Raw genomic sequence first — 14,847 nt, forward strand, 5'->3', positions numbered from 1 at the left:
TGAGATCAGAATTTTGGTCTCTGAACTCCTTCAAAGAGCCAGGTGCTACCCCAAGTATAATTCTGCCCTCTGTACCACACAGGGAATAACACCAGGCCTCCTCCTCCCTCTTCCTTCCAGCGTTCATTCTGCAGCACTGTGGCTGACGAAATCAGATTCTCCCTCACCTGCCAGCGACGGGTCAAACACAAGCCTCAGCCACCAGTCATGGTCAAAGCCGACGCTGTCATCAACATGCACACATTCAATGACCGTAGACTCCCAGGCAAGGACAGTATGACCTGCAATACTGCTCTGGCACCCGTGTTCCCCTAGGGCTGGGGCAAGGGCCGGGGGTTGGCAAGAGGCAGCTCCTTTAGGGCAAAGGATGGAGACAGAAGGAAAGATCCCCCTTCCAAGTCTGCGGTCAGTGAAAGAAGCTGGCCCCACCTCCACCTGCCCACCTACAATGAACCTGCCAGACCCCAACCTGTGGTTCAGGGGATTGGGTGGGTAGGAGGTAGGGGCTTCTTGTTTGTCTCTCTCTTTCTCTAAAGCAGAAGAGGCAAAGATAAAGAATGCACATACAGATACACACACACACACACACCTATGCGCGCACACACACACACCTATGTGCACACACGCCTCCCTCAAGCTGAAGATTCCCCATCTTCTAGATAGGGATTCATACAATGGACCCTCTGGTGATAAAAGGGCTCCATGCCAGCAGCCTTCTGGGGAGATCTCAAGTCTCCATGTTTAAAACTCTGTCCCATGGGCTTCCAGGAGCGTGACAATTGAAAAAAACACAACAGCAACCACTTTGATCAAGGGGGTATGGCCAACAGTGGACAGATGGACATCCATACATGCCCAGGACCGATGCGCTGGAAGGAAGATTCTATTGTACATTGACTGCTGACCTCATCTTGAGCAGCCAAGAGGATTTGAGGCCCATTGGCCTTAGACAGGGCTCCATGTTGGTGGTGATGGAATGGCCCATGAAGAAGCAACACTGTGAACTCCTTATAGATGAGACACCTCTTTTTGTAATGGACTGAGAAGACTAGGGTAGGGGGAGGAAACCACAATGAATTCTTCAACAAGCTATTCCAGGCCCAAGGGACAGATGTCTTCTTGCCCCTCTTAGAGAAAGGTCCAGAGACTCCAGCCACCAGTACTTGCCTTCCAAAACCAGGCAGGAAAACATATAATATGGAAAAAGCAGATGTTCTTGAATGGGGTAACCAAGACATTGCCAGAGCCAGGGTGATATTCATTTGGACCGTGAAGGTTTTATTGGTCACGTGCTGTCTCCTTTGACGCTGACTCTTTTCTATCTGTCTCCCTCTGTTCTCTTGGGAGGACAAATGAAGGAGAAATGAGCTCTTGGCCCAGGCTAAAGAAGAAGCCAGGTCTCATTTTTTTCAGAGCATTTGAGCCTTGAGTTAGAGAGCATCCTGGAGAGGCTGACATCTGGGAATGTGGAGAGGACAAGTGGTTAAAGAAGTGACCACAAGAGGCCCTGACCTTCAGGACCTTTCAGAAACTGTGAGCTTGTTTCCAATGGCAATTCTGGGCAATGTCTCATCTCCCCAGGGTGGGAGAGGGAAACTGTGCCTGGAAGCATTAACCAAAGACCCCACAAGGTGGCCTCCATTCAGGTCACACCTCAACTCCTCTCTTCATTCCCCCTGGAGTGGTGGGGACACTGTGGTGCTTTGGGGGACTGGCCAGAGAAGTGGGTAACAGGAAATACCAGAAGGAAGAAAGTGTCCTTAAAGAAGGCATGATTTGGCCTGAGAGGTTCTTCTCAAGCAGGAGGATCGCCCTGCATGAAGGGCATTCGTCAGGGTGGGGGAACAAAGTGGAGGCTCCAATACTTGGCTCAAACATGATGCTTCAGGCCTGCCCTAGCCTCTCAGCTCTGCTGAAGTGACCTTGTTATTGAGGAGCTAAGTTTGATTCTTGAAGGCTTCTCAGAAAAAAAAAGGAGTTTCTGCATTCTCCTCCCCCTCTCCCAGTTCCTATGAAAGCAGGCAAACTTCTGTGTTCTAAGAATGATCCTGTGATTCTGGGATTAGGCAGGGCCAGGCAAAGAGTGCCCCATGCACTACAACATACACAAGAGTACCCTCTTTGTAGCCCTTGGACTGAGGGACAGCCCCAGTTCCTGCTTACAGGGTCACCACAAGTCCCCAGCTCTGACTGGGTAGACAATGTTTGGGGTGAGCTGGTCTGATTAACCCTTTGCTATAGCCAAATCCATTCACTAATAAGACAAGCCATGATGTAATGGAGTTTCTTGGTATATGTGTTTGTGTGTGTGTACACACATATATGTGTGTCCAGCTAATGTCAGGAGCAGGGAAGAACAATTAGTAAATCAGAGTCCTGTTTATACTTCTTTGGTGAAGGAAAATGCTTCAGAATTGACTGTTTGGATTACAGGTGCCAGCACATGAAGTGCATGAAAGTTTTGACTAAGTCTAAGCCAAACGATTTATTATTAACTCATGGTCCCTCATTTTACTATTTTTTAAAGTAAATTAACAGGACCTTAAATACAAACTTGTCTAATTGCTCTTCCCTTTGTGGTTATTAGCTACTATTCATCATTAGAATACATTTCACTAGAATACATGCATACACAGCCATATAAAAATGGGTGTGTATATTTCAATATATTCTCACAGCAGTGTACAAAAAGCACTTTAAGTGAGATGATTCGTGTGTGTGGCATTTCTGTGGAAGAAACAAGGAACAATCACAATGTTACAACCCATTTAGGCCAACCTTCTTAAAGCAGTCAGATAGTTTCTGGTCCTCTTTGCTGGTATGGAATAGTGCCCCCTTCCTAGGTCAGGTCTCATGTATCTCCTGTATATGTTAGAATTTATATCCAAGACCAGAACCTTACAAGAGGCCTGCAAGACCAGTCCGAGACCAGATTTAGAGCTAGAAGGGAGCTCACTGGCCTACATCAGCTTAGCATCTAGCATTAGCCAGCAAGAATGGACGGCTAATGTTCAGTATCCCCTGTAAACTCTAGTATCTGAAAACATTGTTACAGACATGTGTGATTCACAAGATCGGATAAGGAAAGGAAGGTGTATTTTCACCTCCAAAGAGTGTTTCTTAGTGCTGGGGTTTAGAGTACGTATTGGACATTAGCCAGATCATTAGGGTAATGTCAGAATAGGGGTTGTAACACATATCTACATGTGATTAAAAGTTAAGAGATGGTTAAACATTCCAGTTTGCTGGTAGAAAAACGCAGGTTGGGACAGGCCTCTCCTCTTGGCTACTTGTCTCAGCATCAGTCTTTCCTCCAAGGTTTCTGAAGCCACCATTGATCTCCCATCATCCAGCTATTGTTCTGTACCTTCTTGACCAAAGTGGTCAACTTGGCATCTGGCAGTCAGATAAATTCCCCAAAGGCTTCCTTCTCTCTCTCTCTCTCTCTCTCTCTCTCTCTCTCTCTCTCTCTCTCTCCTTCCTCCTAACACTGCCTGCCAGTCAGAATTCCTCTTACTTGAACCAATGAGGAAGAGCCCAGGAAGATTTCTTTATTAAGCCTGTTGTATCAGCCCAGCCACAACAGCATCTCTAGGAAAGCAAAGCCCTCCCTCAGCCAATAGCCTGGAGCAAGCAGCTCCTTCAAGGGACAAGAATGGCCTCTTTCTCAGTGGAGCCACACGGCTGCCTGCTTCAGAAAGAATACTAAAAGCCTGGGACCTGGCAGGCAGGAGGAAAGTTGGCCTGGTTCGAGGATGTACTGAGAGATTAGCCATATGTGGTGTCCAGGAGCTGTGCCCCTTCCGTAAACACAGAGGGAGGCAGAGACTAAAAACAGCTGTAGGCTGGCCAGTCCTTGGTTGGGGGCTTTCAACTCCTCCCCTTCATTCTTCTTCTCCTCCTCCTATTTCTCCTTTTTTTTTCCCGTTAGGAAGCCATGGTGGGGGAGGAGGCTGGGAGAGACATTTACTATTCAGGCTTTTTGCAAATGTTCCTCCATCACACAGCATGAAGTAGCTGATCCCTTCCCCCAAATGCTCCAGCTGTGCAGGCAGACATCTGGAATTAACCCAGCTGCCTTCAGCAGCAGAACCTCCTGCTGGTGCCCTTCGCCCGGACCCTCCTCTTAATGCTAGTCTGAAGACAGCAGCAGTGGGTCCATGCTTCATTTACAATCCTTGGGCATTGCTTCGGGAGTAGAGACAGCAACTCCCAAAACTTTTCTTTGGTAGAAAGCAAAGTTCTGTACTATATATATATATGAATGTACAAAGAGATATATATATACATATATATATACTGTATATATATATGCACAGTGTATATATACTGCGTAGTACATGTGTATATGTACCCCTCTTCGCACGCACGCTCACATGCCTACTGCGTGTATACACATACACACATGCACGCACACACACATACAGTGTACATATAATATGGCCAGTAAATCCTGGGTGATGGTGATCCAAGGACCTCCGAGGAATATTTTTTGCCCAGATGCCTTCTCAGATGTATTCTGGGGAACATGGAGGCTGCAAACTATGAAAGGCCAAGGGCAGAATCCTCTAGATTGAGGGGGTGAGTCAGGCACTTTGGGGAACTAGATACAAGAGAGGGACCTGGGGAGTTCAACTCGCACTCAAGCCAGTGCACAGCTACTTGTGGTTCCTGCTTTTTCTCCTTGTCCCCTCCTCCTTTCCTGATTTTCTTCCTTCCTGCCCCCTTCTGCTTGCTGTTCACTCCTGATCACGTCCCCATCACCTTGTCCTATCTTCTGGGTCCCTACCATTGCTGTAGTTTGGATTGATAAGTCTTACTACCAGCTCTTACAGTGCAAGAAAAGGTTTCCAGGGGCCTCTGTGCTCTTCCCCATTCCCAGTCTTGGAGTGTGGCTAGGAGAAGACAGACTGGTGACGGTCTGAGTGAAATGTATCCTTCTGTGATGTGGCCCTTTGCATCTCAGGCCCATCAGGGAATGGGCTGGGCAGGGAGTGATAGCTAAAGGATTTCTGGTCCACTTTACCTTCTTGTGGTCAGCTGGAAGATGTGAGTGGTCTGGCACTCACTCCTCCTATAATTCTTGTCGCATATTCATGCACACAACCCAACCCCACCCAACACCCACACCCCCACACACACACATACACACACCCCACATACACACCCTCTATTGGTAAAAAAAAAAAAAAATCTTTAAAACACATAAACTGTTTCTGGCTACTCTATGTAATCCAGCTCAGGGTTGTAATGCCAGCTGAGGAGAAACCCCAAACCAGAGGTGCACCCTATCTGCCCCACCCCTTTCATATTAGAACTCCCAGAATTGAACATGGAAGTCCTGAGGCCTTCAGTGAAGGCTCCAAATCACTGGCAGGACAATGGTGGACCTGGGGATGTGAGCAGAGGACTCATCCTTGCTCAGCCCCACTCCCCTTTCTCAGTCCTTCATGGACCCTAAGGTCAAATGTCCTTCTCTCTCTTATGTATGGGAAAAGGGGATGGCACCTCATCAGATTTCCTCTGCCGCCCCCAGGGTGCGGTCTCCATCTCTAGGTGGATTTTAGCTTTGATGGGGAGGACAGTCCATCTCCTTGTTCAGTAGAAGCCCAGCTCTGTACCACAGAATTTCGGGGAGCACTGCAAAGGGGCAGACAGCTGCAAACAGAATCAGCCCAGCCAAAGGGAACAGCCTGGCTAGCCTAAATGCTCCCCAAAGCCACATGTTGGACATGGCATCACCTCACACACACTCAATACAACAAAGCACAGTAGCTATACGTGAAATACCACACTAACAGTTCACACCCGCCTCTTCCCCTCACTCCTTCCCTCTCTTTCTCATTCCTCCCACACTCTCTTCCCTTTCCTCTTCTGTCCCCATCTCTCTCTTATCCTCTTTTTCCCTATCTTTGTCTATCTCAATCCCTCTCTCCCTCTCTTCCCTCACTTCCTCCTCTTCCCTTCCCTTTTTCTTTCTTTCTTCCCCTCCCTCCTCTGCTCTTTCCTTCTTGCCTTTCTGTTTCTGTCTCCTTTCCCCTCTCACCCTCTTCTCTGTGTGTCACTATCTCCCTTCTCTTATCTCCTCTCCCTCCTCCCCTCTTCTCTGTCTCTCTCACCAGTCCCTTTCATCTCCTCCATACCCAACCACTAGTCTCTTTCTATGCCTTTCAGCCTCCCTCCCTTGCCCTCAGCCTCCCTGGACCTCCCCAGTTCCTCTGGCTCTCCCCCAGTAATGTCTGCTGTTCCTGTCTTTGTGGGACAGGAGATTCTGGTTAGTTTCCCTCCTCTGCCCTTTGGTCAGGGCTCTCTGGGCTTGAGGCTGCCCCTAAACCTTCAGGCAGGTACAAACCTTCAGGCAGCCACAAACCTTCAGGCAGCCAAGGTTCAGAGGTCCCTTACGAGTAGATCTTCTGAGAGTTCTACCAGGTCTCAGTTGGCCCACTTCGACCTTGTTCCTGGGCACATTGACAATAAAACATGGTAAGGACCACCACCTGGCTAGGTCTCCCTGGATGGGCCCTTAGGGATCGAATACATGCTTCTGTCATCCAGTGGGGTCTGGCCCAAAGCTTCTGGGTCTGCCTTCCCTTGGCTCACTCACTCACTTGCTGGCTAGCTTGCTCACTTTCCCACTGGTTCTTGCTCACTCCAGCCCCTGCCCAAGGGCCTGGCCTAAGCTTACCTTTTGTCCTTCCTTCACTCGATGGTCTCTGGGCCAATCAGGGGATGCCCTTTGTGGACATGCAGAATTTCTATGAATATAGTTTTTTGTAAGCATTTTGTAACGATTTTGGTTTCATAGTAACTGTGTTACTTGCTAATCATTCTAGGCCCATGTAAATAAATTTCCCCCAAATCTGTTTATTTCCTTTTTAAGACACTGTGAAATATCAAAGTACACAGTTTGCTGTTATGAGGTAATATGGTTTTAAATTTTAAATAATAAAAAAGATTTCTAGAAAATAGTCACCCCTTGTTTGTTTCTTTGAGTTCTTTCCTGGAAAATTGGTTCTTCTGGAGTAGGGAGCAAACTCAGGCTTCTATTTCAACCAATCACTCAATCCAACAAGTATTTATTAATTTATTAAGCACCTATGACAGCACTGGACTAATCTCTGCAGAGTCAAAGCAAGACAAAAATAGTCTCTCCCTTCAAGGCACTTCCATTCTAGCAGGGAGACAATATGCAAAGCTAGGTACAAACGAGAGAGGAGAAGGAGAGAGGGAGGGAGAGGAGGGAGAGAGGGGGGAAGAAGGGAGAGAGGGAGGAGGAGAGACAGAGAGAGAGAGAGAGAGAGAGAGAGAGAGACAGAGAGAGACAGAGGCAATCTCAGAAGGAAGGCACTAGCACGTGGAATACCATGAAGGCTCTCCTACAGAAAGTGGAATTTGAGCTGACTCTTGGAAAAAGCCAGAGTTCAATTCCTCAAAAGTGACTTACTCAAAAAAAAAAAAAAGTGACTTACTCAGCCTTCCCCACACTTAGACTAGGAGTCAGATTTTCAAGGCTTTTTATCAGCCATTAAAAAAGAGGACAAGGCTAAGATTTCTTTCTGCTGCTTTGGGAAAGATCTTCCCAGAGGAGTCAGTGGGTCAATGATGCTAAAAGCAACAGGCCTTTGTTGAAGCTCCATCTTACCTCACATAAAGGAAAGTGAGACCCAGGTGAGTGGGAGGGTGAAGAGAAGATCAGGGTAGGGGGAAGGCACATAGATAACATAGTCCCCCAAGAGTCTAGACTACAACAGCAGGTGAGCAGGGTGTATTTGAGATTTAGCAGCCATCAGGGGAGTTCAAGCCTTGGGTTAAATCATCTTGACACCTTGGAAGGAAGAAAAGGAAGGGGATTGACCATCACAAAAGAGACACATCACACAGGCTCAGCTCTGGGCCTTCTCAGTGCAGAACACCTAGGCTGTCCCACACAGCAGGGCCACTCCTTAGGTACTTTAAAAGGGAGCAGCAGGGTATGGTGTATCTGATTGGCTTCCTACCTCTGATGCCCCAAAATGCTGTGTACCAATGAGCTGGGGAAAGATTCCAAATATAGAAGGTTCCAGAGAGAGGACAGGGCTAGAGTGCTATGCAGAATAAGGTTCATAGTTTAGGGCAGATGCAGCCTGTCTCAAGAAAGGGTAGTCTTGGAGCAGCAGATAGAGCATCACCCCTGAATTCAGGAGGACCTGAGTTCAAATCTGGCCTTAAACATATAACACTTACTAGCTATGTGACCCTGGCCAAGTCACTTAACCCCACTGCCTAACCAAAAAAAGAAAGGGTAGTCCCTCTGTGGGTAGTTGATTTTTCTCTCTTTACACCGCCACAATTCCCCCTAAAATAAGGGTTTATAACCTGAATTCTGTGAACTTTTTTTATAATTATATTTTAATATAATTGGTTTCCTTTGTAATCACATTTTATTTTATTTATTTAAAAACATGATTCTGAGAAGGAGTTCATGGGCAAAAATACCAAAGAGGCACATGACCCAAAAAAGGTTAAAATTCCCTGTCCTAACATATATGTATACATACCCATGTATGTATGTGTGTGTGTATATATATACACATATATGTAAATTTTCAACCTCCACTGTCAGTCTCATCCGATGACTTCCCATAGCATAGGGAGGACCCTGCGTTCTCCAAGGCTAGACAGGGAGACAGGAGCTCTTTGGGGGAACTCTAGGACCAAGTTCGAAAAGCTGTGAGATCCAATAACAAATTGTTCTCATTCAAGTATCAGACTGGCTAGGTGTGGAGAAATTCATCACTGGAAGGCTAGTCACCAGAAGGACTAATATTTTAGCCACAGTAACTCACAAAATAGATTTTTTTATATTATAATACAGAATCCAGTACAGCCATTGACCACAGTAAGCAGTTAACAAATGTTTGTGGAGTGGATGAAAGGTTTTAAAAAAATAATCATTTTTCATGCAACAGCCTCATCGCCAGGAGGCTGCCCACCACGGGAGGAATTTGTTTTGGCTGAAGCAAAATTTCATGATGACCTATTACCAAGGCCTGGAGAGGCTAAGATATGAGTTGATGGAGGAGGTGATCCCAGGATCATTGATTTAGAGCTGGAAGGGACCTTAGAGGTCATTTAATCCAACTCCTCCTCACTTTACAGATCAGGAAACTGCGTCTCAGAGAGGTCCAGTGACAAACCCAAGATTACAGCATAGATAGTGTAGAATCACAGGGGTTTTTAGAAGTTCGCTTCTGAGAATCTAGAATCCTGTGACCGAGAAAGGATGAAAGGGCCAGATCTAACCAGGATGCCCCAGTTTTCTGGCATTATCTATCCTCTTCTCCTTTCCACTCCTCTCTTCTCCTTTTCTCTCTCTTTCCTCTCCTCCCTTTTCCTCCCTCTCTCCCTACCCCTATATTTTCCTCTCTGTCTCTGTGTTTCCGTCTCCTTGTCTCTCTCTCTCTCTCCTCCCCCTTCTGTCTCTTTTTCCCCTGCCTCCCTCTCTCTCTGTTGCTTCCAAGCTCCCCTTCAAACACAGACGCCACAGCCTCTGCAGCATGCAACATCTCATTGTTGTGAGGGAGCTGGGGGACCAGAGATTCAGGGGTCTATCTGCAGCTCAATCAGGGTTCCACTAAGGGGAAGAAGGGGAACCACAGCCCTCCGAACTTCCACCATGCCCCCTCCTGGCCTGAATGGCATCTCCCCGGGAAACGTTAGCAAATTGCTTAAAGAGCATCTGTCATTATAAAAACAAAGTTGCCTGCAATTTATTTATTTATTTATACTATTTTTACTGCAGTTTCATTATCTTATGTAAATGAGGCCACTGATGCCTTTGTGCAGGGTGGCCCACGCTGGGACTAGAACCACGCAGGGGAATTTATTACCAGCCTCTGCTTCCAAAGAGGATGGCAGAGATAAGAGGAAGCCTTGGATAGTGTAGAGATCACTAGTTGGAAGGTCTTGTGTCCTGGCGTCAAATCCCAGCTCTGTCATTCCCCAGATAGCTGACTATGTGAGAATCACCTTTGCTGTTGGAAACTCAGTTTCCTCATCTGTAAAATGGGGATCATAATCGTTTCCTTATGTTCCTCACAGGGGTATTGTGACATTTAAATGGATATAAAGGGCTATTTAAAGGTTTTATTCTACTCTCATTGGTACCAAGGAGAAGCTTTACTCCGCGCACCCTCTCTGATAAGGTGGAAAAAACAATTTTTTTTAAAAAAATGATGAAGAAAACAATGACAATAAAAAGGAAAGAGATGTTCTTATTAGAATTAGGGAAAGGAGAGAAATATACAAAATACACAAATATTGTTGGAATGAGTTTTTGGAATTTTGCCTCCACATTCTTTTTCTGCATACACTATGTGTGTGTGTGTGTGTGTGTGTGTTTGTATGGAGAGAGAGGAAGAGAGAGACAGACAGACAGACAGACAGAGACAGAGAGAGGAAGAGACAGAGACAGAGAGACATTTAGTATGCACCTCTGCCTCCTGGTTTTCCTGGATTCCTTCAAGCCTTAACTAAAATCTTATCTTTTTCAAAAATCATTTCCCAACCTCTCTTAATTCTAGTGCCTTCCCTCTACTAATTATTTCCTATTTATACTGTATATAACTTTGTATATATTTGCTTGTTACTGCCCTCATTATACTGTGAATTCCTGGAGGGCATAGACTGTCTTTTGTCTCTTTTTGTATCGCAGTTCTCGGCACATACTAGGTGCTTACTAAATACTTACTGAATCTCTTTATGTGTGTATACACACACACACACGCATATGCATATATATATATACACATGTGTATGCACATCTATATTGTATATACATGTATAAATATAAACACAGTTATTTGCATATACATGTATGTGTGTACACATATATACACACATATACACACACACATATGCATGTATGTATAGTTTCTTTCAAAGAAATCTCATTTAAGGGTGCAGCCTATACCTGGACAATACAGTTTATATACATAATACACATTTATGCATATATATGTATATAATGAGAAGTAGTATAGTATTACGGGATCAAGAAGACCTGAGTTCAAGTACTGCCTTTGACACATATTGGTTCTATATGTATGTATGTATATATGAATGTAAATATGTATGTGTATATATATATATGTGTCTGTGTGTTTAGGTATATAACACACACACACACACATACACAAAGAGACAGAAACATAGAAACATGGTGTAGTAGACTGACGGCCAGCCTTGGAGTTAGGAAGGCCCAAGCACAGGCCTGACTCAAGTTGGTCTAATGCTTTAGGCTTAGGATTAGAGCAAAATGAGACACTGATAGACCAGCGAACATTTAACAAAAAGTTTATTTAATAATAGTATATTATATAGGAATATTCAGCACTAACTCAGGGATACACAGCCCCTTCCATCTCCACATGGAAACAGGTCTGGTCAGAAAGCTATGTTGGCTTCCATAGCAGTGGGACATCGGTCAAGTCTGAGGGGCTCTCAGATGTCTCAAAGTCCTCCAGGCTAGGAGGCTGTAGAGGCATTAGAAAACCAGGATGCTGCTTCAATAGCCTGAGCACTAGTCTTCTGAACCAATCAAGTTTCCAGGACAGTATCCCTCCCTTCTAGGAGATAACTAATCCAGCCTACGTGACAAGGACCCTAAGAGACGTCACTCAGACCCCAGGCCAATCCTAACTTGTGTGATCATGGGCAAAGTATGTAACCTCACCCATCCCCTGGCAGTTTTCTAATACTGTGCATAACAGATGAGTAGCTGATCTGACTAGTGGAAGGAGTTTGCGTGGGGAATTCCCAATAGGTCCAGATCAAAAATATATACAGGAAAGTATGTATAGAGACATAGCTACTTACATGTAAGATGTACTACAGCTATGTAACAGTTACCTCTCTTATCCATTCCCTCGCTCTTCTTCCTTTCCATGGAAGGAGAAACATTTGCACTGCCACAGGGATCTTGGGAACTGTTTCCCTCACACAACACAATTTATTCTGAAGCAAATTTTGAAATAATTACCAGTTGGTGCAGCTAGGTGGTGCAATGGATAGAGCACAGGCCCTGGAGTCAGAATAGACCTGAGTTCAAATTTGACCTCAGACGCTTACTAGCTGTGTGACCCTGGGCAAGTCATTTAATCTTGATTTGCCTCACAAAAACAAGACAAGGAAGACAAAAGGAAATAACTATCAGTCCACAAACCTAGAAGCAGATCTTTTACGAATAGAAGTAGATGTTTTTCTCTTCTGTGCTCCACTCTTTTCTAGCAAGGGTCCCAGGGATGCCTAGAGAGAGGCAATAGCTAGGTGGTACAGTGGAAAAAAACCTGAACCTTGAGTTAGGATAGACCTGAGTTCTAATACTTCTTCAGACTCTTAATAGCTGTGTGACCCTGGGCAAGTCACTTAACTTCTGTCTGCCTCAGTTTCTTCTTATGTAAAATAGAGATAATAATGGCACCTACCTTCAAGGGTCGTTTTGAGGATCAAATGAGGTGATATTTATAAAGTGCTTTGCAAAGCTTATAGAACTATAGAAATGTTAAGTATTATTATCTCAGAGCACTCCTTTCCTCTGACTCTGGAGGATTCTCAAAGCATGCTCACTCCCTGGGTTCATCCCAGTCAACTTGCCCCATCTCTACCTCATCAAAACAAAAATATCCATGGTTTTCTTCCTTGCTTTTCAAAGTGACAAGTAATCATAATAACTAAATAAATTTGTGTTAATATAGAGAGACCCCTGGCAGTCTTCCTAGGTAACTAAATTACCATTTAACAGTGAAGTAACAGAGGTAGTATCTTGTGTAACTCATTAGTGACCTCAATTAAGGGTAGGAATTTCAGGTCAGGTAGGTATGACATTCTAGGGAGGTAGTTCCAATCCCACAAGTTATAGGCAGTCCCTATGAATAAAAGCATGAATACTCAGACCATGTGCATGATTAACAGGGTGTTCTACATAAAAAATAAAAATCCACGAACAAATGTGGAAAACCACTTGGTATCACTCAAAACCAACTGAAGTCTCAACACAATTTGAAACAAGGCTGATATTAATACCATTTGTCCAGTTAACTCTGACGTGTGATAAACACAACAAAACCCGGATCTGTTGCGCTTACCATTCCTAGGTGTCAGCTTTGGATGATTACAAATTTCGAAAGTCAGAGGCAACAGAACAAGATGTACATAGGTCGGATTTTGTTTATTTTTATTTTTGTTCTGCTGAACTCAAATCAGAGTGCCTGACACATAGTAAGCATTTAATAAATGTTTGTTGACTAATATTGATTGATTCATAGTCCCAATGGCATTTGTAACGGCCCTAAATAAGGAAATTAGTACTTGTCCACCTAGGTTGATTTGTCAGCATGGTTTCTTAGGGAGAGGAGGCTAGGACTGGGAAGGAAACTAGTCCTTGTGAACTGAAAGGAGGTTGATATGGCTGGCAGTGAATGTTTGCTATTGAGCAGTTTTCAAAATCTATTTCAATTCTATTCAACAAGCTTTTATTAAGATCAACACCTTGTTCCACAACACATCCTAAATTCATACATGATCTCAATATTATGCCATAAAAAAGACAGGAAAGAAATTGATCATATATCTCTCAAAGTTATGGGTAGGAGACTCATTCTTAACCAAATAAGGTATAGAGACAATTACAGAAGATAAAATAAATACACTTCAATTACATGAAACTGAAAATTGTCTGCACAAATAAAATTAATGCATCATATGTATCATATTTCTCTCATAGGAGTTTGATATCTAAGATATATAAACAATTAACAGATACATGTAAGACCAAAAACCATTACCAAATATTTAAATGGACAAAGGTTATGAACAAACAATTCTCGAAAGAATTACAAATCATTAACAACCATATGAAAGAATGCTCCAAATCAGTAATGTTAAGAGAAATGCAAATCAAAACACCTTTAAGGTTGTGTCTCACACCCTACAGACCCTCAAAGATTACAAAAGATGGGAATAATCAATGTAGGAGTTGTAGGAAGATAGGCAAGCCAGTGCATTGTTGGTAGTTACGAAGTAGTACAACCACTTTGGAAGGCAATTTGGAATTATGCAAATAAAATGATTAAAATCTTCATATCCTAGGGGCAGCTAGGTGGTTTAGTAGATAGAGCTCTGGCCTTGGAGTCAGGAGGACCTGAGTTCAAATCTGGCCTCAGATACATGACACTTACTAGCTGTGTCACCCTGGGCAAGTCACTTAACCCCGATTGCCTCATCAAAAAAGAAAAAAAAAACTTCATATCCTTTGACCCAGAGATCCCACTTCTACATTAATAACCCAAGGAAGCCAGTGATAAGAAAAAAAAGACTCCATCTACACCAATACTTATAACAGCATATTTCCTAATAGCAAAATATTAGAAACAAAGTCCGTGCTTATCAATTGGGGAATTGCTAAGCAAACTGAGGTACAGAAATGTAATGGAATATTACTGTGATGTAAGAACAATGAACCTTGATGACTAGAGAGAAGCATGGAAAGGTTTACATGAACTGATGCAGAGTGAAGTGAACAAAGTAAAAAATATAGAACAATAACTACAATAATATAAACAAAAAGAAAAATCATAAAACAATCATAAGTGAATGTTAAAAAACTACAAAAACAAGCAGGATTCTAAAGAAGAGATATAAAAAGATACTCCCATCTTTGCAGATGTGGGATGTTGATGGGTGTAGTACAATGCACGTATTTTCAGACAATTTTAATATATTGATCGGTTTTGCTGATTTTTTCTCTTTTTCTTTAAAACATTACTTATGTGGTAAGGCTTTCTGGGACAGAGAGATACTGGAGAAAAT

At 43.7% G+C, this 14,847-nt stretch overlaps 1 protein-coding gene across 1 annotated transcript in view; it reads left to right on the forward strand.

Annotated features, from left to right (window-relative positions):
* Positions 1 to 315, forward strand: part of GRIK3 (glutamate ionotropic receptor kainate type subunit 3) — a 308,237-nt gene extending 307,922 nt beyond the window's left edge. The window contains exon 16 of the mRNA XM_027864465.1: positions 121 to 315. Coding sequence (XP_027720266.1) covers positions 121 to 315 — 195 coding nt within the window. The remainder of the gene's footprint in view (positions 1 to 120) is intronic.
* The last annotated feature ends 14,532 nt before the right edge of the window (positions 316 to 14,847 follow it).

Source organism: Vombatus ursinus, unplaced genomic scaffold, assembly GCF_900497805.2.
Source record: "Vombatus ursinus unplaced genomic scaffold, bare-nosed wombat genome assembly UNPS02014775.1, whole genome shotgun sequence".
NCBI classification, from domain to species: domain Eukaryota; kingdom Metazoa; phylum Chordata; class Mammalia; order Diprotodontia; family Vombatidae; genus Vombatus; species Vombatus ursinus.